The sequence below is a fragment of the Phallusia mammillata genome, chromosome 3 (assembly GCF_965637545.1).
Source record: "Phallusia mammillata chromosome 3, kaPhaMamm4.hap1.1, whole genome shotgun sequence".
NCBI lineage: Eukaryota > Metazoa > Chordata > Ascidiacea > Phlebobranchia > Ascidiidae > Phallusia > Phallusia mammillata.
In genome coordinates, this window is record NC_137254.1 from 13,379,213 (window position 1) to 13,403,225 (window position 24,013).

General features: G+C 42.3%; 1 protein-coding gene and 2 long non-coding RNA genes across 3 annotated transcripts; 2 read left to right on the forward strand and 1 right to left on the reverse strand.

Moving 5' to 3' along the window:
- The first annotated feature begins 281 nt into the window (after nt 1–281).
- LOC145219060 (uncharacterized) lies at nt 282–3,381 on the forward strand. The gene is made up of 2 exons (XR_013857837.1): nt 282–1,865; nt 2,355–3,381. It is a non-coding gene; the product is annotated as an uncharacterized LOC145219060 (long non-coding RNA).
- On the reverse strand, nt 947–4,840 carry LOC145219034 (uncharacterized). The gene is made up of 2 exons (XR_013857812.1): nt 2,852–4,840; nt 947–2,655 (listed from the first exon to the last, which is right to left on the reverse strand). It is a non-coding gene; the product is annotated as an uncharacterized LOC145219034 (long non-coding RNA).
- Nucleotides 4,841–12,862: 8,022 nt separating this feature from the next.
- LOC145218975 (uncharacterized) lies at nt 12,863–15,165 on the forward strand. The gene has a single exon (XM_080086393.1). It carries the CDS (start codon nt 12,870–12,872, stop codon nt 13,812–13,814), a length of 945 nt encoding a protein of 314 aa, XP_079942519.1. The 5' UTR covers nt 12,863–12,869; the 3' UTR covers nt 13,815–15,165.
- The last annotated feature ends 8,848 nt before the right edge of the window (nt 15,166–24,013 follow it).

Genomic DNA, 24,013 nt, shown 5'->3' on the forward strand with positions numbered 1-24,013 from the left:
ATTGAATTAAAAAGTGTAAAGAAAAAAAGGCTTCTAATACCAAATATATCCGCAAGGAAATTTGAAATAACGGAGTGATGATAATTTTAAATGTTTTTACACACACAGTGTGACAATATTCATATGTATTTATACGATGACATGCACTGTATCACTAAACACCCAGTAGCTGCTAATGTGCTTCACAGAAAATGTTTCTTAAGAATGATAATTTTGACCTAAAAAGCATATCCCATTATTGACAAAAAAAAGCTGAATTGTACATGATTACTTTGCAAATAATCTAGATCAGGGGTTCTTAACCAGGGTTACGTGTACCCCTTGGGGGTACGAAGCACCAAAGCAGGGGGTACGACATGCAGTGTGAAATTATACGCTATTAGGTATATTTGTGAAGAATGCGAAGCAAGTTACTTTGTTATATGTCTTCGGCTGATTTGAATTGACTGATTGTTGGTGTGCTGTAAATATTGTTGAACTTACAAGACTGTTTTAATGCATGCTTTCAACGCATAACTTATAAATACACTGAGGTTAATTTCTATTGTTACAATTTTGTTTACTTCCGTTAGCCATTGTAGACAGGGGCTACGAGAAAATTTTATAAACGCTCAAAGGGTACGAGCACTAAAAAGGTTAAGAAACACTGATCTAGATGATGTTGCAGCGAGTGAAAAATATTAATAAGGTTAATGAGTTCGGTTGTAAACCACGCGAAGAAGGAAAAACATCCAATCACGAAATAAACAACGCATCAATCACAAAAATGGAAAACGTCATCGATACACACACCACATCGGTGCGGTTTTTCTCCAGTGTAAATTAACATGTGTGTTTTTAAATCTCCAACTTGACAGAAATCGATCAGGTTTTTCTGTAGAGTGAGTGAAAATGTGTTAGTTCAAATTCCCAACCTAACTAATTGTTTTTTTTTTACAAACATCACATTCATATGGCTTCTCTCCAGCGTGAGTCAGTGTGCCGTTTCAAATGTCCATCTTGAATAAACCCTTTTTACGAACATTTTTCGATGGGATTTCTATCCAGTGTGATTCATCAGAGGACATGTGAGGTGAAATTTACGAGCAAACCGTTTCGTCGACTCTCTGCAAGGATGTTGTTTTATGTTTGCAGATAAATAATTTTTTATCGCAGCGCTTGGACACAAATGGTTAGAGTTTCAATCGTATTTTTCCATATTTGAATTAACACTTTATCTCAGCATAATTTACCTCCGAATGTTAAAAAAATGCATATGTAAATAATATTCTGCCATCGTGCCAAACAACTTGAACATAGGTTTCGGGGTCTGCATGTTTGGTTACATTTACTACATCTGATGCGCAACAAAATTTTTGTTGTGTCTTTTAAGAGTAATGTGTAATGTATTTTAGTCTATTACCGCAATCAACTGATGGCCTCATTCCCTTCATTTTTTTGTTGAACGCGATTGCTGGTCAAAAGTCAGGTGCAAAAACAACACATGACTTTTAGCCTCCACGAGTTTCTTTCCTTGTTGCTATCTTCTATGTTTGAAGAGTGGGGTGCAAGAAAACTGATAAGGTGTTAATAATTTTTTACATTTTGTCGCAAAGAATAAAGAATGGTACACACTAATTAGAGCTAGTTTGACTGCGCCTTTCTTCCTTTAGGTTCGCTTTGAGATTTTCATACATCGCACCACGTTTAAAAAGTCAAGACGATTTAATTTTACGAACTTTCTAAATACATCCTAGCTTGAAATAAATAATGTACCCGAAACAGACATGGCATTGTTTAGTTACAACATGGTCGATCTAATAAACGTGTACATTGAAATATGCAAGCGCTGTGCTTAAATGCGGAAATAATGCATAAATTCTGGGGTAAGTCTTAAGCAAGATTCACACCAGACGCGGTTGGCGGATAGCGACGCGTTTTTGCGTTCGACGGCAAGCGACGGGGTATTCACACCAGACAGCGACTTGCCGTGACGGCGTGATTTTCTCGGTTGAAACGGCTGACGGCAAAGTTAACTCGGATTTAACTTTTCCGTCAGCCGCGCTAGACTGATGGATGAAAAACTTGATATTCGGCGGATGTTCGACTTGTTTACGATACATTTTTGGGTGATTTCGGTCTTTTTGTTTGTAGGTGGATTGTTTTATTGTTATTTACCAGAAAAATAAGAATGGAGAAGTACTGATAGTATTGGTACAAATTGCCTTGTTTTAATTGTTTTTTGGAAGTTTATAGCAAATTAGCTTGTAATGCTCATTTAATTTTTTGGTAAACTGTTTAAAATCAAATACTGAACACAAACATACTAACATTTTATTAAGACATGAATTTGTGACATGTTTGTCTGACTATAGAAAGCAATTTCCCTATGAAACTTCATCAAACATCACATGGCAAAATGATGAAGTTACAAACTTCAGAGAAAGAGATGCCACAAGCCAACGTACAACTTGTATTCCTCACATTTGACACCATCTAGCATCATTGTGATTGTGCAACAATGTGCAAGTTTATGCACATGCATCTTCTTACATTTAAGCTTATTTGTGTGTTGTTATATGATTGTTTTCTTTGCATTTCTGCAATCTTGTGTTTTCTAAATTGTGTTCATTTAAGGTATTGCTTCTATATTGCCAACTTTGAAACATGAAGTGTCTGTAAAACAGAAAAGAGTGTTTTAACAGCAATGACAGAAGTAAACTAAATCCAATATTGCTTTTGCAATTGTTTTTGGAAACATTTTACAGTGGGATGACGATCAACATTATATTTTGTCACAAAATAAACTTAACAGAATTTCGTGTCAACTTTCTTAAGACGAAGAAACACTCAATATGTCGAGCACATTTACCCAGTTTTCTTAACAACAAAAGTCGTTGACGCCAACCGCATTGCCGGTGTGAAGGGTCAACGTCGCGCCAAACGTTACGCGGAAAATCCGCCAACAACCGCCGGTGCTAACATCGCTAGCCGCAACCGTCAACCGCGTCTGGTGTGCAGAGCCCTTAACAATTACCAAGAGGGTGTTATTAATCTGCAGTGTGGAACAATCCTGACATTTACCTACAACTTCCTGTATTTAAAAGCGTATTGATGAACTGAGTCGTGTTAAAATGAAGGAGTGTTTATAGTATTAGTACTTCACTGGAACAATTCCTTACCATCAGGATTGTAAGATTGTATATTAGTTGTGCATTCTATTGTTTTAGAACGTTTCAAAACAACAGTATCAAATCACAGGCAAGTGAAGAGTTAGAACGTAGTTGATAAATTAGTTGATAACTCTTTTTACTTTGCGACAAAACAGATAACGTAACATTTTTAACACCCAGCCTTACACGTATGTCTAGAAAAACATGAAAAAAGAACTCTGAAGCTAAAGTGATGTTTTTTTGTTTCTGCACTTGACTTTCTTTTACAGCTAAAATTGCTCATCAGTGGTCAGAAGTATTAGCAACATATTTACGAGTCATGACGTTTAAACATCGAGGGAAATAAAATCAGCAGTTGATTGTAGTACATATTACATTTGTTGGTGTAAACCTAATAAAACAGAACTCTAGGGTTTTAGATATTAAAGCAAAAGTACAAAAGAATCAAAACTTCATTTAACTATTTAAAGGTGTAGGTAATGTTTCCGGAAAACAGTCAAGTATGAATGTGCAACTGTATGCCTCAGTCAGACGTGGACAACTGCATAATTGTAGTTATCTAATTCGTCAAATTAGAGCAAAATGGCGGCAAGTCTAATTCCAATCTAATTTAGACATACCGAGTAAGCTCTAGTTCTAATTCTAGTCTAATTCACAATTTTTCCTAAAACGTTAGTTTGTCCAACAGCAGTTTTAGGCATGTGATACAAGCATGCGTTTTATGTCCAAAGCGAACATAGCTATGTCACCAACAAGGCCAACCCACATCACTGAAACTATACAGTTCAAAACGTGCAAATCGTGGAGTTTAAATTTGAAATGTACTACAGTTGGTTGGTTTTAAGTCTAATTCTAGTTTAATTTATGGTTTTTGAGAAAGTGGTAATTCTAATTCTAAACTACTTTGTAAAAAATGGAATGCTCTAATTTTAATTCTAATCTAATTTAAAAAAAACGAAAAAAATGTAGTTGTCCAAGTCTGGCCTCAGTCCGTCCTATATTTGCAGGCTTATTATTTTTACCCGACCTAGTATGTCTAATGGTTGCACGAAGACCCGAGATCACAGCTGTCAATTAGGGATCCCTGGGTCGCGTTCAGATTTTTAATAATTCGGCTTGCTTAGATATTTGGTTATGTCCTAGCGCTTCTACTTAAACTCAAACACCTTGTTTTTTACATCCTCGCGCTCCTACTTAAGTCCAAACGCTTTGTCAATATTCGAGCTAGTTTCACCTGACGCCGGTTAGCCTTTTCTGTAGCTTCTACCTGTCCAATTAAAAAAGTTACTTGTTTTACCAAAGTCGCCGTATACCGGTGCGTGAGATGAATTCCCGCCGATGTGGCCGGTCAAGGTCATATTGATGGGCCAGGATAAATTTGGCGCATATTGCGCGTAAACAGAATGTATTCGTAAAGTAAGGCTACTTTTCTAGCCTGCTGCTCCACAGCTGTGCTATTGTTTTAGAATAGACTTTCCAATATTGCGGGTGTTTGACAGGTTGCCGCAGATTTAACCGTTCCGCTAGTGTTTATTCGTTACACAAAAACGTAGCATGTAGTGATATTTTATGTGCGACAGCATCTCACTTATTGTTACAATCTTGCCATCTGGATCTGCTCAGGTCTCGAGAATAGGAGAACCGTTCAACCAACGGCGGGCCTAATCTTTAAATGTGTCTAGCACAGTTCTCTTTGTGTTGGATAGTGGGTAATTACTCTGATGAGTAGGACGTCATAACGTTGACTAAGTTGTTTTAATTTCCAAAAGAGTTAATTGTTGACTTGTTTCAAACAAATATTTTTAATATGTTGTTGTTTAACTAATATAAAAAGATGAATACCCTGGATTCGGACTCTGAGCAACCGTCTTCGCGACATGAAAAGGCGTTTCAAGAATCTGCCAACCAACAACAAACTAGCAAGACAGAAAGTAGTTACCAATGCGAATTTTCTCAAAATCACATTCGCCCCCCGACTTGGGACAAGCGCGGTGTTTGTAGAAAGAAGTTTAATGAAGATGCACATTCGGAAACGAAGAAGTCAACTCATCATATTGGAAAGAAAACTCATCGATGTGATATTTGTGAAAAAAGATTTACATTGGGTGCAAATTAAAAAAGACACGTGATGACACATACTAACGAAAAACCTTACAGATGTGATGTTTGTGAAAAAAGATTTGGCCAAGGTAGTCATTTAAAGATGCATATGTTGACACACGCCAACGAAAAACCTCATCGTTGTACTGTTTGTGAAAAAAGATTTCGCCATGGAGAAACTTTGAAAAGACACATGTTGACACACACCAAAGCGAAACCTCATCTATGTCCTATTTGCAAAAAAGGATTGCCCAAGGTGGAGATTTGAAAAGACACATGTTGATACACACTAATGAAAAACCTCATCAATGTAAAGTTTGTAAAAAAAACTTTGCGAGAGGTGGAGGTTTGAAAACACACATGTTGGTACACACCAATGAGAAATCCCATCGCTGTTACATTTGTGAAAAGAGCTTTAAATGGGGTCGATATTTGAAAACCCACATGCTAATCCACACCAATGAGAAGCCTCATCGATGTGATGTTTGTGAAAAAAGCTTTGCACAAGGCGGAAATTTGAAAACACACATGTTGACACACACCAATGAGAAGCCTCATCGATGTGATGTTTGTGAAAAAAGCTTTGCACAAGGCGGAAATTTGAGAACACACATGTTGACACACACACACACTCGCCAGTAAGAAACCTCATCGGTGCGATGTTTATGCAAAAAGCTTTGCTCAAAGTTGATCCACACTGTTAAAGAGGAGTTTTAAAAAGACGCATGTCGATGCACATTATTAAGAAATCTCCTCGTGTATGAAAAAAATTTGCATGCAGCTGATCGATTGAATTATAGTTGCGACTTTTACATGGCCAGTTCAGGCACGCAGGTGTGTGCAGCCAGCCGGTAATTACCGGGTCGGCTCCGGCGCGTCTTGTCTGCTGATGACGTAATTACGCATGCTAATTAGCCGTCCAGCCCGCTCAGCTGTGCGCTGTAGTTCAGCTACTGCACCACGGGGCTGCAAACCAAGCTGCCGCCAAAACCTCTTATTTCTCCGGAGCAATGGAGAACAAACGTCCATGTTCGTTTTGAACCGGGTTTGCCGAGGGCCCAGATTTATGAACTTCTGGAAAACTTGAACTTTGATGTCCGGCGCCACCTTGACGCATTGGTACAGACACCTGGCGGAAAAGTAACGTTCAAAGCCCGCACCGATACCTGGGCCAAACACTTGGCCAAAATGCTGCAAGAGTCGGGCAAGGCGACATACGTTTCACAGTATGGCGACAACGAAGAACGCCTCGTCATGTTGTATGTCCTCCCCCAGTACAGTCTTGAGATGACCAAGGCCATCATCGAAAAATTCACCGATGTTTATCGTTGTTGGCACGCTAGAGACGATCATGGCCTCCTTTCGGGCCGAAGAATATTCATAGTAAACAAGGAGAAATTACACCTCAACCCGATGCCTAAGCGCATGTCATTCGATCGCCGACGGATCGACATATCTTATCCTGACCAACCGTAATATTGCCCCCGATGCCGGGAGATCGGACATGGTATCGAAACCCACTTCAAACCAACCCAAGCACCACAAACGGAAAGCCCCACACAAAATCCCCCTCCTTCAACAAAAGCTCCGGAAGATCCAATTGATGATTACCCACAGCTTGACAACCCACCAGCAACAAGCACCCCCAAACCCCAAAGATCATCCAACCCACCCCCTGACAAACCCCACCCACACCCAGACCTTGGGGAAAACCCAGCCCACAGCGACACACCACAAACAGAAAAAACCCAAGAGGCAGCAGTATATAACGCGGACCAGGATATGGTACTGGTAGGAAACACAGTGGAAATTGAAGAAGATGCGGGTGAAGATGGTGAACTTCACGGAGACACAACACACCAGGATCCAAGTAAGCCCACTTCTCTTTTTAATACTAAACGTAAGCGCTCGCAGACACATCCTGCGAGCCCAGAGCAGGACTTAACAACGACTAGATGTTGCCAAATGCGACTAACAGGTGTTGAAATGCAGTGTAAGTGCAAGCATGTGTTTGTACGCTGCACTTGTGGTCAATGGACCTTAAAGCCAGCATTAAAAGAGTATATTAAATGCCACAAAATGGACTGTCCGAACATCCACCTCAGATGTTTTACGTGTACAAAAACACTAACTGTTCCTCCAGGGGCCTCTACCACATGTACATGTGGAGCTGTTTTTCCACAAGACTTCAATGAAACGCTATAGATACCCCCAACCCTACACAAACCTATGTACCCTCATAAACCCTTGAAAGCCCGAATTTAACCACCAGAACCCTACGGCAACTATCCCCTTTGTTGTTAGTTTTTTTCCCCTTTTCTTCTCTCTTTGTACATGAATATCAAATTAAAATGGTTTCATATTTGAAAGTACTGTCTTTGAATGTCAATGGAATAACAGAAACAACAAAACGTCGAGTAATCTTTGACCACATTAGAGAGAGCAAGGCAAACATTATTTTTCTACAAGAGACTTTATCCAAACCTCAAGAAGAAGCTAGATGGACAAAGGAATGGACATGCGGCTGTGCAGCATTCAATTCTAACTCAGAAACCGAACAGCGAAAAAACGGAGTAGCAATTTTAACCAATTCGACTAACTTAGTAATCTCAAATAATAACACGGACACCAGAGGCAGAATAATTACAGCACAAATCGACACAGGAATTCAATACATACAATTGGTTAATATATATGCGCCCTCTGGTGGTACGAATAGAATTGAAAATAAAATCTTCTTTGACAACTTATATCCCTATGTACACTCCACTCACCCAATCATCTTCGGAGGAGACTTCAACAACATTGAAGATCCCAATCTGGATTGCTTTCCACCGCGCCCAGACCACAGACTAAACAAACCCCTGCAACAAATTATGCGTACTTTTAGTCTAAAAGACGCGTACAGGACTCTCCACCCAAACGGTAACCAGTTTACCAGACACAGCACCCAGACACATTCGCGACTGGACAGATTATATACATCTCCCGAAATTACCCCTGAAAAACAAATATTTAAATCAAACCCTCTCTCTGACCACGACACCATTATACTTACAACAAGAATACCCTTGAAACATGGACCAATCAGAACCGCTTGGAAAAACAATGTCAAAAATTTCGTAGACCACGAACTCATCTTTGACCTGGAAGCTAAATACACAGAATGGAAGGCGCTGGCAACAGACCTGACAGAAAACCCCCTCCAACTATGGCTCTTTTAAAAAAAAACAAAAAAAATTTAAAAACAAAAATTAAACTACTACTAATAAAACATTCGAAACGAATCACGCAAGAAAATAGAAGAGAAATACAGGACCTTCAACAAAGCCTAGAACGAATACGCCAGGAACTTGAAAACACCCCAACAAAGGAAAAATTAAAAACCTACAACGAAAGAAAGAAACAACTGAAAATCAAGCTCATCCAAAGACAACGGGAAAATATACTAAAATCTCTGGCAGACGATATCAATTACAAACATATGGCGGACAAAACTGTGTACTCAAGCATAAAAGAAAGGAAAACACAATCAATCATCCAAGAACTTGAAGACGACGCTGGATTACCAATCACCTCACAAACAAAGATTCGAAAACAAATTTTTAAATTTTACCAAAACCTGTACCAAAACTCAGTAAAAGGAGTATCAGAAGGAATAAGGTACTTTCAGCCTCACATTTCGCGCCTGCCAGAAGAAGCGGCCGGAACTTTGGAAAATCCACTGACAATCACAGAACTGAACACACTGACAAAATCGCTTCCGAAGGGAAAATCTCCTGGACCAGATGGCATTTCCATTAAATTCTACATCCACTTCTGGAAGATAATTGGAGCCGACCTTACATCAGCCCTTAATTTTGTTTACCAAACAGCCTCAATGGAACCAGCTTTTGCTCAAGGCCATATAACTCTCATCCCAAAACGAGACGACCCAACACACCCTTCGAAGTTTCGACCCATCACCCTACTCAATACAGACTACAAGATCCTAAATAAAGCACTAAATCAACGTCTACTCCCTTATATTGACAACATACTATCAAATTTTCAATACGCAAAGCGAGGCTCTTCAACGACACAAGCCTCAAACATGTTGCGAGATCTTTACACAGAAGCCAGGAGACGGGAAAACAACACTTTATTCGTCTGCATCGATTTTAAAAAAGCTTTTGACAGTCTAGATCACCAATGGATCAATTTCGTTCTTACTACCAAAAACTTTCCTACTCGCTTTCTTAATTATATCAAAGCCTTACAGAGCTCTTCAAGATCGCAAATTTTGGTTAATGGAACAAGGACGCCCCCCATCTCCATCCAAAAAGGAGTAAGGCAAGGAGACCCCCTTAGCCTTTCCCTTTTCACGATCGCTTTGGACCCTTTGTTGGTAAGCATTCAAAGCAACCCAGCATTAAAGATGACCCCCTCACCATCCAGACACACACCCAAAACTGTTGCGTTCGCTGACGACGTCACCTTGGTCACGACGGGCACTACGTCTCTGATCGAAGCGTTTAAAACAATCAAACGCTTTACGACTCTCACACACCTGAAACTCAACGAAGAAAAGACGCAAGCCTTGGCAGTCATAGAACCACCAGTCCTCCCACATATAGAGCTGAAAATTCAATGGTCCACAAATTCAATCTTTCCATTAAATATACCAATCGGAAAACCAGCCATTATACAACGTGAATGGTCTACGTTGATAGTAAAGTTTAAAGAAAAAATCACGAAACTTGCAGACTCCTTCCTGACAATGGATACCAAAGCGGTCCTAACCAAAACTATTTTGCTCCCCACCTTTTCAAAACTTGCTTCCACCTACCCTATCCCCAATGCCAAACGGGACCAAATAAATGAGTTAATAAGCGGTTTTATGTCCGGGAACAACCACAAGAATTTGAAAATTCCATCACACAGGTTATGCCTACCCAGAGAAGGAGGGTATAATGCAGCCGACATCCCTTGCTACCTGGATGCTTTTTACATCAGAAATATACAAGAATACCTCCAGCACAGATTATTTGATACTAATACAACTCCTCAACTGTCAATAATAGAATACAACATTGGATTCCAGCTGTCTACACTTCTGGACCTACGGAAAAGAAACTCACACCCGCACACACCACATCCATGCCCCCACTACGTTGAAACTCTAAAGATCATAAAAAGATACAAGATCTCAACCCAAGCCCCCATATCTCTGCGAGTGAAACCCACATATAACTATATGATAAGTCAACGGAAAACCCATCAACCTTGGATACATCCATCATGGCATCTGATTCACCATCCAATTCTGCCCAACTACCTAAAAACTTTTGATTATAAACTGACTGAAGAAATTATTCCAGTAAAATCCAAACTAATCCCCAATATTCCGGACCTTGACCCAAATTGTACCCTCTGCAGGGTCTCCTACGAGAACATACCCCACCTTTTCTTCCGATGCCCGGTGGTGCAGCCTGCACTAAGACTGATCAGTCAAGTGTTTAGACGCATATCAAGAATTCAAGTGGACATATATAATAACCCAAACTTTATCTACAATATTGCCCCCCCCCCAATTGAAGAACCAAGATCTCAAGCACTTTTTGCGGTCCTAAGCACCTCACTTCTACACGCAATTTGGAAAACACGAAATAAATCCAAAGACAAACCAACGAGTCAACAAGAAGCAAAAGAGAATCTGATAAGAACAATTAAAAGATCACTCAACTACCGACTCCACACAGAAAGGATACGTTCCTGTCAGAACTACAAAGATTTGATTCTCGTAGCCATCCAAGAAATGGAGAACTGTGACCCCATCTAAAAAACCTGCATGCACACTATATGTGTCCAATTACATGTAGATGTAGGCTCCCTTTAACTTTTTGTACCTGTGACACCTTTTTTTTTTCTTGTTTGCTTATGATTTAGTGTCCTTTTTTAACTTTACTTACGATATCACTCGCCTTATGTTCTACACATAACTATTTTGACTCAAGCGTTCTTCCCTGTTTTTGCGACTCTTCCGTCGCACGCACCACGCGACTACCGAAATACATACTATCTGTGTCCTACACCGGCTTCCCTAAACTTGTTGTACCTATGACAACTTGTTCTTTTGCGTATGATGTAGTGTCTCTTATTAACTTTACTTACGACTTTACTCGTTTTATATTTTGCGCGAAACATATTGACTTCTGTGCCTTTCCTCTTTTGTGTTCCTTCTGTTGCACGCTCCATGTGTAAATTATACACTATCTGTGTCAAATAATACACAGAATCAGTGTCCTTGAAACCACCTGTAAATCGGACCAACGCACCGCCTCATGTTGAGTTTTTCCCTTTATTGTGCGATCTAATGTGACACCAATAAAAACAAAACAGGGCATGATGACAACAAGACCATAGCAAGGGTGTGGCAATTGCTATTACCCGAAAATTCGCTAGGTCTCTCTGAGTCCCTGCGAATTTAAAAAAAAAAGTAGGTTGGCTCCCCGCAAACGAAAGTTGGCTCCAAAAGTTGGCTCCGTTTCGGTTCCCACCTCCCCTTCCGTTTACCTGTACCCCACTCCTTTACCTACCTCCCCTTCCGCAGTTGCCCGTTGGGCCCTTGTTAGGGCCACCAACACTAGGGGCTTTGAGAGAATAGCTGCTCCCCGTTACCCACCTTCCCTGCGTGCGCACCACAAAGGGAAGCCCTTCCTCAAAAACCTAACTCACCGACTTGCGCGCCCTAGTGGACGTAAGCCGATTTTCCCCCACCTCCTCCCTCGCTTGGCCATCTGCAGGAGGGAGTTCCACCAACCCGACTGAACTAGACCCATTGCTCCCGGCCCTTCTCAGGGCCCCTGCTGGGACAAGGGCTAGCCAGTTGTTGTACCGACCTAACGTTTCAATCGTTACGGTCCGGTGACTTTCGACCTTCTACGTCATAGGTCGAGCAAGTTTCGACAGTGACGTCATGTCGGCTCCAACTACTTCCACGCCATGGAATAAAGTTGTAAACCGCGGCCTTTCACGCCAGGCCCCGCCGCCCGTCTTTAACCGGGACACCGAGGTGCTGGCAAAGCTGCCGCATAAACGTTCGAGACATTACATCTACGAGATGCTCGCAAAAGTCCAGTTTCCCATTAAGGACCTGGAGGGCATTGTTGAACGCAGAGGCGGACTGACAGATTTTACCTGCCGCACATGAGAAATCGCGACCAAGCTGGTCGAGAAGCTTAAACCGCTGAGCGCGGTCGAATTCGTAAGGCTCCATGACCAGGAGTACACGAGAGTGGTCGTGAAGGAGATTCCTCCGCGATTCTCCGTAGAAGAGATACGGCGTTATCTCTCGGCGAGACATGGCTCCATTAAGAAATCGGAGAAACTCAAGGACCGGTGGGGTCTTCAGGACGGACAGAGATCTTTCGATGTCAAAACCGTTGACCTGAAGGCAAGACCCATAGGTCCAAAGGTACGCATTGGAGGCTTGGTATTCCAGGTGGAATACACCAACCAACCACCGCAATGCTATGTGTGCCGCCAGTTCGGCGGCCACATGCGTGATACGTGCGAAATGTTCAAGTCGCAAGACGAGAACTTTCCTGTGCTGTTGAGCACAGAGGAGCAGGCAACATGCTCAGAAGGCGGTACCAAGGGTACGCCCGTCTCGGCTCAGAAGGCTCCAGAGGACGACACCATCGGTGCGTCAGTCATAATTTCGCCGGATATGGAAGTCGATATTCCGGCATTGACTGCACAGCATCGTCGATACCAGAGGGCGGCACCTCGGGTGCCCCCGACATTTTTCCGCGGGATCCAGAGGGAGGCACCTCGGGTGCCCTCGACACTTCTCCGCGGGATCCAGAGGGAGGCACCTCGGGTGCCCCCGACCAGGGAACACTTCAGTATCCGGAGGGCGGCACCTCGGGTGCCCCCGACAAAGGAACCCTTCAGTATCCGGAGGGCGGCACCTCGGGTGCCCCCGACAAAGGAACCCTTCAGTATCCGGAAGGCGGCACCTCGGGTGCCCCCGACAAAGGAACCCTTCAGTATCCGGAGGGCGGTAGCTCGGGTACCCCCGACAAAGGAACCCTTCAGTATCCGGAGGGCGGCACCTCGGGTGCCCCCGGTGAGCCCGCCAATCCACGCGGTGTTCCAGAGGGTCTCACCTCGGGTGAGCCAGCCACAACTACCAGTCCCAGAAACTATTCATCCTTGGCGGAGCGCGCTAGAAAGGAAGGAGTTTCCCCCGAGGAGTACCACCAAAAACTACTAAGGTTAGGTAAAGATATTGTAGCAAAACGCCAACTCTCTTCATCCTCTTCGTCGGAGAAGAGTGTTAAACGCCGCCGTACCCCCGCACCAGGGCAGACAATTTTCTTCTGCACCTGCGGCGAAGATATTTTATTCAAACCCGAAAGGATTGAAACTTTTTGTCAAGGATGCGCCGGATATATCCGGCGCTGTAGAGAATGTAACGCGATTAACTGTTTAGAAGAAAGTTTTTGCGTATCTTGTAACAAGTGCGGTGCAGATGTCACACCCAATGACCCTGTATTCCCTTATGTAACTTTGTAGCGTCGTTGAACCTCTTCTTCTTGTTCGTTAGCGGCAAATAGTGTGTGTTTTTCCCGTCTTTTTTGAAAACCCCTGCATCAATTGATTCGTTTTTGAGTGTTATTCCTAGACGTTTTATCACCCCCGACCATGTTGGGTTCCGTTGCTTTTAAAGCAGAGCCCCAACGCAACCAGATACCGGTCCAACCTTTGTACTAGTGTCCTCAGAAAGTCCGTTTGTAAAAACCCTAGTGGTAGGTTTTATTGTCGTGCTCACCTTTACCATAACCGCCTTTTTGTAGCCTCGCCTCTGCTTGGTCAACACGGTGACCAATCACACATCTTTCAACAGCCCTATGCTGCGCACCTTAGTAGTGTGTTCGTATATGTAGTTGGTTTTGTATCATGTTTTGGCAGTCGTTCACTGCGGGTCCAACGTAGCGCGCGCCGACTTGTTTATATGCTCAGTATTCGACTGGCCGTTTTAACTGCCCAATCATATAGGGCTAGTTTTTCGTGTTCCCTTTTGTACTGTACCTTAGTTTGCGCTGTCGTGCGCGCCTTTTGTATTCACCGTGTGTCACCTTTTGCATATATGCGCTGGTATGTGCGTTCATTGTTTTCCGGCGGTCAAGCCTCTGACCAGCCGTGATAGAGGGCCAATCATATAAAGCTATTTACAATCGTGTAAATTAGTTCAAGTCCTTCGATACTTAATGCGCTATAGTGCTAACTCCATTAGGACAATCCCTAAGTGGTGTTTAACTTGTACGCATGCGCCGTAACGAGCATCCTACTTGTACGATAACATAAGCCGCTGATTGGTTGTCCTAAATGACCAACCATACAGGGCTAACACGCAACTAACGTGATACAGCGTCCTCTCTTACTTGGTTAATAGTACCTTACTTTGTTACGCACCGGGCAAGCCTCTGATTGGACACCGCACGGCCCAATCACACAGAACTTCCCCGTTATGCAGTTTTTCCTTGTGTGTACATTGTTTTTTCGATAACCGCCATTTTATTTTGTCGCCGATCGAGACGCAGAGCAATGCATACCCGCCCTGGCGGGGAGTAAAAGCCCGCGTGCTCACCCTTTGTTTCAATAGTGACCTTTTGTTTAGTCGTGTTTCTCGTGCGAGAGAATTGTCGCTTGTGATTGGTCGATATCGACCAATTAGTGGTTTCTCTTTTGTTTTGTGTCTCTAGCGTCCTTGTGTCTTTTTGTTGCACCTTGGACTGATTTCAACCCTTTGTGGTATCGCCTTTTTGTTTCGCTTGTTTTTTCCAGTTGTTTTATTTTTTTTTCTCGTACCTGGGCTACGAGCGCCTCGTTTTATTGGCGTAATAATAAACAAAAGATGCCCCTTGTTGACTCGAGGCAAACAGCAAGACAAGTCAAAAGATTTGTACGCGGACCTTGCCCGAGGTTGGAAGCAACCTAGGTTGGCTCCCCGCAAACGAAAGTTGGCTCCAAAAGTTGGCTCCGATTCGGTTCCCACCTCCCCTTCCGTTTACCTGTACCCCACTCCTTTACCTACCTCCCCTTCCGCAGTTGCCCGTTGGGCCCTTGTCAGGGCCACCAACACTAGGGGCTTTGAGAGAATAGCTGCTCCCCGTTACCCACCTTCCCTGCGTGCGCACCACAAAGGGAAGCCCTTCCTCAAAAACCTACCTCACCGACTTGCGCGCCCTAGTGGACGCAAGTCGATTTTCCCCCACCCACTCCCTCGCTGGCCATCTGCAGGAGGGAGTTTCCCTGTACCCCATACGACTGTACCTAGACTCGCTCAAACCCGGCCCTTTTCAGGGCCCCAGCGTGGTAGAGTTTAGGTGGCAAATCACCCTGGGCCTACACCCGAACATACCCCAAACATTTTGCAACAGATTGTCGACAAGGGTCGATCTCAACGCACGTCACGCTCGAGTGCATTTTGACGCAGCTCGTCGCACTCGAACGGTTCTCGACCATGACGTCACAGACAGTTCCAATGGCCTGGAACAAAGTGGTAAACCGGGGTCTTCCGCGGGAAGCTCCGGCTTTTACAACCGAAGTTTTGGCAAAGTTGCCAACAAAAAAGTCGCGACATTTCATATATGAGATGCTAGCGAAGGTCAAATTCCCTATCAACGAGCTGGAGGGAATCGTAGGGAGACGAGATGGTCTGACGGACTTTACCTGTCGAACAAGAGAGGGGCACAAAAGCTTGTTGAGAAGCTTAAGCCGCTCCGCGCAGTCGAATTTGCCCGCCTGTATGACCAGGAATGGACAAAGATCCCGCCACGGTTCTCATTTGAAGAAATCAGAAGATACATTGCCTCAAGACACGGAACCATTAAAAAGGCCGAAAAGCTGAAAGATCGCTGGGGCGTACAAGATGGTAAACGCACAATCGAAGTCAAAACGGCTGAGCTGAGAGTTCGCCCGATCGGACCAAAAATACGACTGGGAGGTTTTTCCTTTGTTGTTGAATACGAGGGACAGCCCCCTCAGTGTTTTATTTGCAGAAACTTCGGCCACATGCGCGACGCGTGTGACCTCTTCCAGAGCCGGGAAGAGAACTATCCTACGCTTGGCGACGAGCATACCCAACCCCAGATGACCTCAACCCCTCTTCAGACCCAAAGAGGTGCGCAAAAGACACTAGCAGAAGAAACCACCCGAAATCCTGAAGATCGCGTCTTGGACGCACCTGCTAAAATTGATGACACGACAGAGGCAACAGCCCAACCCGAAGACCAAATGCCTCCTGAGGACCTTCCCTCAGACGCCCCCGCAACCAGTGGCGGAGTTACAGATGCTACCGCTCCAGCAGAAGATCATCAGTATCCAGAGGGCCGCGCCTCGGGCGCCCCCGCAAAGAATGACGGGGCTACAGGTGATACCGGCCCCGCAGAAGATCATCAGCATCCAGAGGGCCGCGCCTCGGGCGCCCCCGTAAAGAGTGGCGGAGATACAGGAGATACCGCCCCCGCAGAAGACCATCAGCATCCAGAGGGCCGCGCCTCGGGCGCCCCCGCAAAGATTGGCGGAGTTACAGGAGATACCGCCCCCGCAGAAGATCATCAGCATCCAGAGGGCCGCGCCTCGGGCGCCCCCGCAAAGAATGACGGGGCTACAGGTGATACCGGCCACGCAGAAGATCATCAGCATCCAGAGGGCCGCGCCTCGGGCGCCCCCGTAAAGAGTGGCGGAGATACAGGAGATACTGCCCCCGCAGAAGACCATCAGCATCCAGAGGGCCGCGCCTCGGGCGCCCCCGCAAAATTGGCGGAGTTACAGTAGATACCGCCCCCGCAGAAGATCATCAGCATCCAGAGGGCCGCGCCTCGGGCGCCCCCGAACCGACTAATGGCAGAATCTCCACTTGGAAACACGGAGGAAGGAGCCCGTGGTACGAACCTCCACCACCAATATCAAGCATACCACTAGGAGACCCGGAGATCATCAAAGAGTTAAGGTTATTAACTAACTCGACAGAAGAAAAAAAAAAAAAAACTAACTCGACAGAAATTAGCCTAAGTAGTACTGAAGAAGAGGTGGAGGCATTCATTAAACGAATGCACTCCTCTTCATCGTCATCGAGTGGACACTCGACTAAACGTATGAGAATAGGCCCTGCAACCAACTCAGCGCCTTGCGAATGTGGCGCCGACGTTAGCGTTTCGCCTAGCACCGGTGAAGGCTTTTGCACCGGATGTGCCAATTACTTTTGTCGATGTAACAACTGTAATGAAATTAACAACCTAACTGATGGCTACTCCGTCAGTTGTTTACGTTGTGGCAATATAGTCCAACCACGACAACAGTATAATGCAACTTTTTAACCATCCCTCTTACGTCAGGGTCTTAAATAGTACCTATGTCTTAGCCGTTTGTTTACGGTTAACTTGACAGCGTCGCAAATAGCGTGCTCCTTAAGCTTCTTACTCGTTGGTGCTTAGATAGTTTGTGTGTGTGTTCTTTGCTGTCGATTGGCCAGTTCTCTGGTCCAATCACAGACAACTTTATAGCGTCGCTCAAGTTGCGTGCTCTCCTAAGTTTATATTCTATGTACACAGTAGTTGTAAGTTTGTTTTAGATCATATTATGTAAATTAGCAATGGAATTTTCGACGTTGTGGTTCAAAGTGAACCAATCAGCTTCTTTCGACTATTTTATTCGTGCGTTTTAGTTTCTTTTTCGCCATTTTGGTTTTGATTTTCTATTTTGTTCGTGTTATGAGGCCCACATCCGGCTCGAGCACATTTGCGAAAAAAGTCCGGACGTGGTGCCTTACTTTGCGGTGGTGTTTTCTTCTGACTGGGTAGATGTTGTTGTATTTTTCGCTCCACGATACAAATCCGCCAATCGGCGGAGAGTAAAGGCCCTGTGCAACTTCTGTTCTTTATCCTCACCAAACCCCTTGAGGTACTTGCTTTGTCCCCCCCCCCCCTTACGGTTTATTGTGTGTCATGTTATGCGCCAATAAACAAAGATCGCAATTTTTTCGACTCTAATCAATTTAAACTGGTTCCGAACTGCTGCGGGCCGTTTATTTCTTTGTTTATTTATTATATGACATGTTGCTGGGCCTTAAACTACGTCGAAGGTGGCGCCAGCGAGGCTCCCCGTGGTGCAGTAGCTGAACTACAGCGCACAGCTGCGCGGGCTGGACGGCTAATTAGCATGCGTAATTACGTCATCAGCAGACAAGACGCGCCGGAGCCGACCCGGTAATTACCGGCTGGCTGCACACACCTGCGTGCCTGAACTGGCCATGTAAAAGTCGCAATTAAAGCGCCATGGCTGTTAATAGCAATCCACCCCTCGTGGTTAAAGCCAGAAAATGATGTTTTTGATTGAAACCTAATTTCTGTTGTTTTCATCACGTAATATTAGTTCTTATCTATATATATTTCTATTGCTTTCCTCTTGCCGTGGTTTTGTCCGAGAGAAAAAAAACTGTTACAGCGAGAATTAATTATTCCGCTTGACTTATTTCAGTTCTTCTTTATTTGTGACGTATTGATATATTTATCAGCAGAGGACATGTGCTTTGAACGCCACGTTTTTGTGAGCTACATTAGTTGATAGGGTTTGCAGATAGTTTAAGTAAAATTATCTTGTGCCTTTTTGGTTTATAGTGAACCTAGTAACGCTAAGAGCAATAGTTGAAATGCTGAATTGTCAATTGTGGGACATCTAGCCGTTGGCTAGTAAAGCATGTTTTATATTCTTATTTGATTTGTGTTTAACTTGTGTCAATGTGTATTCTAACGGTAACTGGACTGATTACAAGTAATTAGAAGTTAATTTGATGTAAATTGTGACCGATTAATGTGGATTTAGTTTAAGACCTGTGTGTGTACTGTTAACTGCTTCTTGTGCGATTTTCGCTTTAACGTCATAATGTATACGTATGGCTTATGTGTGTTGTTTTTGGCTTACAAGAAATCCTTTGCCGTCGCTGTTGAAGTTGTTGTCTTGGTTGTTGTTCGTCAGCGTTGCCTTTTATCGCTCAGCAAGAACATTTGTTACACATGCAAGAGTGGGTCGTCATGGAGGAGAGGTTGTAGGACGGACGCATTATACAAAAAAGGGTATCTAGTTTGACGAAGGGCCAGGCTGCGCATCTAGCGGTCGTTACACAAACGTTTTGCAATGTTCACTTTTTAAGCGTCGCAATGGCATCACCTGCTGTCAAGTGCGCTGTGTGTCATGCCTGTTTCTTTTTGTTTTGTTTATCCATTTGTGTGTTTCGCTTTTTATCATGTTTTGTTTATGGTTAATATGTTGTTCTGTTTATTAACAATTTCTTGGTATTGTTTATCCTGTTGTGTGTTTGGCTTCTATTTTGTTTTGTTCATTTTTTTTAATTTTTATCTCATTTATTACTATTATCTTCAACGTCACTTAATGTAAATGATTTTATTTTACACAATTTTTCAACTAATAATGCAATCATAATCCAAAATTATTTGTGTTCTTTCCGGCGCATGAAACTATTCGACAAGATTTCTTACGGTGGTTTCGTTTCCTGTCGAACACCACCAACTTTCCCTAACACGAGTGGATCGTTTTTTTTGGGACCACTCGACTGTTCCCACCAACGTTTCCCCCCAGTCGTGATTACCCACAATGCGCCAACCTCACTTTCATGTGAGTCATGTGACCTCACTTTCAAGTTTTATAAAGCTTTAGAATACGGTGTAGCTGCTCTGCATTCAGACTTTATCGACCGATTGTTTCCTTTGGTCTTTTGCGCTACATAACGTTTTACCGTTGAGCAGCTGTTTACGACTTGGTTTTACTTGACCAAGCGAAATAAACTCACATATAAATAGATATACACGTATACCTTACAATCTTAACGGCGAGTGACTGATTTTTTTTCAAACCACTTACTTTTGTGTAGCAAACTCATCGAGCAGACAAAAAGAGCAATCTTTAATAGTAGCTGTGACATCTTTCACTGTTTTTTAATGATTAAATGTACTAACTATCAACTGCGAATAACAAAAAATGTACCACTTCTACACCACAAAACTTTTCACTATGTTGCGCAAATGATTATTCAATACTTTAATAATACTAATTTTACAGTACAAAGGTCATATACAACCTCTTACAACTAAATACATTTGCTTTCGGCAGATCATAATGCTACCTCTGTGCTAAAACCCTTCGTATGTTCCAACCGGGTTTCCTTTTTTACATTTTAACACCGCAAGCCCCGTAAAACAATGCAGGTGATCCAAACTGGATCAATACAGTTGCGTTGCTTACCATGTAACGATGCCGCTACATCTAACTGTGTTAAACGCGTATCATGTACCCAGCACGAGTCTCATGCATTCTTTTCGTACATTGAAACAAGATGCAGACAATGTACATTTACTGAAAATCCCTTTAGCAATGCCAACAAAACAAATTGTGCCTCTCAGCTAAAACACTTTGTATGCTTCTGGTTTTCTTATACACATCAGCACACATTGCGGTTCACTTAAAGAATACCGGCGCAAACCATCGCAAGCCCCGTAACACAATGCAGGTGATTTAAACTGGACCAATACAGTATCGTCGCGTAATCCTAAAACGGTCTAACTGTGTTTGCAAAGCTCATTATGTCATTTTAAAGATTTAGTCAATTGTGGTAAACCATTTTGCTGCATGAAAAACTTCAAGCATTTTTATGCACTAAACATCAAATCAGAATTAAGAACAGCTGGATCCGCTATATAAACTGGAGTTTACAACAGCGTGAAACGCATTTAACAATTAGTCTGCGAGATAGTACTTTGCAACCGTTGTACGCTTAAGGATGAAAAATTAGAAAACATAGTACATAAAAAAATGTGAAATAGGGGAAAAATACCCGGTTACATCGTCGCCCGGCTACATGGAACGAAGAGCAAGTAATTTTCAGGGAGAAAAAGATTTGCTCACAGCTTTTAAGTATCAAGGACTTCCTGTCAAATCAAGTTGTTTGGTTGTGTGCATTAGAGCAGGGGTCCGCAAGTAGTGGGTCGCGAGACCTTCTAGTCTGGGTCGCGAAATATTTTAAATTTCCCACGAATATAAGTATCGCATCTACGGCATTAATGAACTTCGGCTTCTCTAACCTTTTAATTAGCTTTTACATTGTTACGTATGACTATGTAACTGTTGCATACAGTCTGTAACAAATTAAGCGCACCTGTGCAAGCATGCGGTTCTCATTTAGATGTTCAAACTTACATGCTAACTAAATGCTTGGGTCGAGCATTTTTTTTAGGGTCGCGTCAAAACGTATTTGCGGACCCTGCATTAGAGCAGTGATTTTCAATCGGTGTCCCGCGGAACACCATTGCTCCGTGATAGATTGTCAGGAAATTTAATAGTTAGTATTTGGAACAGCGGCCGAAAATCACTAGTTTGTTCACAAAACAAATGGAGGAAGTAATTATCCACTTTTAACAGTTTTAAAGTCCTGTCGTGATTTGCGTCATTTATTGTTGTGTAGTATTTAGACTCTTTGTGTAATAAGTTTGTAATTGCAATTTGGTGTTTAGCAAGATTATTTTGATGCATGAGGTGTTCCGCGGCTCAAAAAAGGATGAAAAACACTGCATTAGAGGCAGTTACGATTGTAATATAGGCGCAATAAACCATATATTAAGCAGTAGCACATAAATTTTTGATTTGTTTTTTGCTTTAAATGTTTGTTGCAGTTTGTAACGACCCATATTGGTTTGTACTTTGATAATCCGAGGCATTTTAAATATGCCAGTAAAATTGATTTAACGTTTTTTTCTTTTTCACAGCCAGCGACGTGTGCAATAAATGCAGCAACTGATGCTCGAGGTTTGAACAATCACTGTGTTATTTGCTCTATGCGCCGGTTGTTTGCGTGGTTCTACAGGTCTCGTTCCAAGAAGTGACACATGCGATGCGGAAATCGTAGCACGCACGGCAGCAATTAGTTGTCAGTCATCAGAGCTTACAAACCACCGATGTATGAACCAACGCTTGTTACTAATGATCTATATAGTGTCGTGGTGTCGAAATACGTAAAATACAACTTATTCACTGAACGAAATAAATATATATATCCGGAACAACCCTATTTTTGTAACGTAACAAATTCGTTGTCTTCACAAACCGCCAGTAGAAAGTCCACAACCTTACCATTGCAAGAAAACTACATTAACTACTGGGTTATCTACAACGCAGAGCTGGGATTATCTTGCGGTTTTATGTAAATTTCATAAATGTATAGTGCATTGTAGTGATTTTTAAACAACTTTCAAACCACCAATTATAATATGTGTGTGTGTGTGTTCAGCCCAGGTTAAAGTCAATTGGTCAGTTTACAAACTTAAAAATATTTTTGTCAAACTTAACGACATTGTTGATGATTTCAATTAAAAGATTTAACGTTTTTATAGACAGATAAAGCTACTTTACCTCCACCAGATAACAAAAATATCGACAGGTAAAAAGGATAAAATTAGTTTTTTTGTTGTATTTGATAACCACTGCTTTTGCTCGACTCACAATAAATGAGTCGACAACTTGACCCTATGCAGTTGTCTTTAAGGTTGACGTTTTTATTTATTTCGTTTAAACAAAAAACTGCAATGAGATTTGAACCAACAAATTTCGGATCTCTGATTGGTTGTTTCATAAGAATGTTAAACATTGCTACACAAAGTAGTTTTATTAGTTACAAGTCTAAAATTTTATTCGATATGTTGCCATATATTTTCAATGCAGGCAAGTTGCATCAGAATCAATAAGAAATTCTGACGAAACTCTGAGGAAAGAAGAAAGTGATACAATGTAATGCATTGGTGATGTGAATCTCTTAATATTTTTGTTTCAGATAATTCAAGAAAGAGAATCAAAAAATACCAGACTCGTATTCGGAATGTTTAGTTATATAATTCGTGGTTTTGTTCATAATAAGTAAGCAGGTTATGTTCAATAAAGACTCTCAGAGTTTGAAATAGTTTGTACGTTCATCTCCACCAGCAAATGTGCATAAAACAACCAATCTGCAATCACATGTTGTTTATTATTGTAGATAATATTCATATCATACACCTCGACATAAATTAGAAATGATAGCACAGCGCATATAATTCAAAACTCAAAAAAAAATTGTCAACTTAGCTTGTCGTGGCATTTTCGAAAAACGAACGGAGTTTACAATGTCGCCGAAAGTTAAGCTTTAACTATGTATAACAATATTATTAAATCCGTAACTGCTGCGATTTGCTGCAAAACATGCAATGAAATAAACTACAGAAAGGAATTGGTTTAAACAAACTGATTGTCGAAACATTTCTAAGCAGATCTTCGACATTGTCTGTATGCTTTTATGCCGGACAATGCCTAACAAACTGTTAGTAAATAATGCAGCAAAAAAACAACTAATTTTATCTGAAAAAGTAAGTTATTTGAAAGAAAACCTCCAAATGAGTATTACAAGCAGAAGAGGTAAATATAAACAGATTTTTTTTCTCAGATTCATGTGTGTGATGGCATGTTGTTGATAAATGTGTTTCATTGCACACTGAGATTAAATTGCTCTGGCAATAAAACTAGATTTACAGACTCATCAATAGCACTCAAATGGCTATTGTTTCCTATTTCATAAAATTACTTTTGCTTACTGCTATACAGAATGGCATTTGTTCAAGCTATATAAAAAAGTGCTTTTTGCAAGTTTTACAAAAAGATAATTTGAAGAA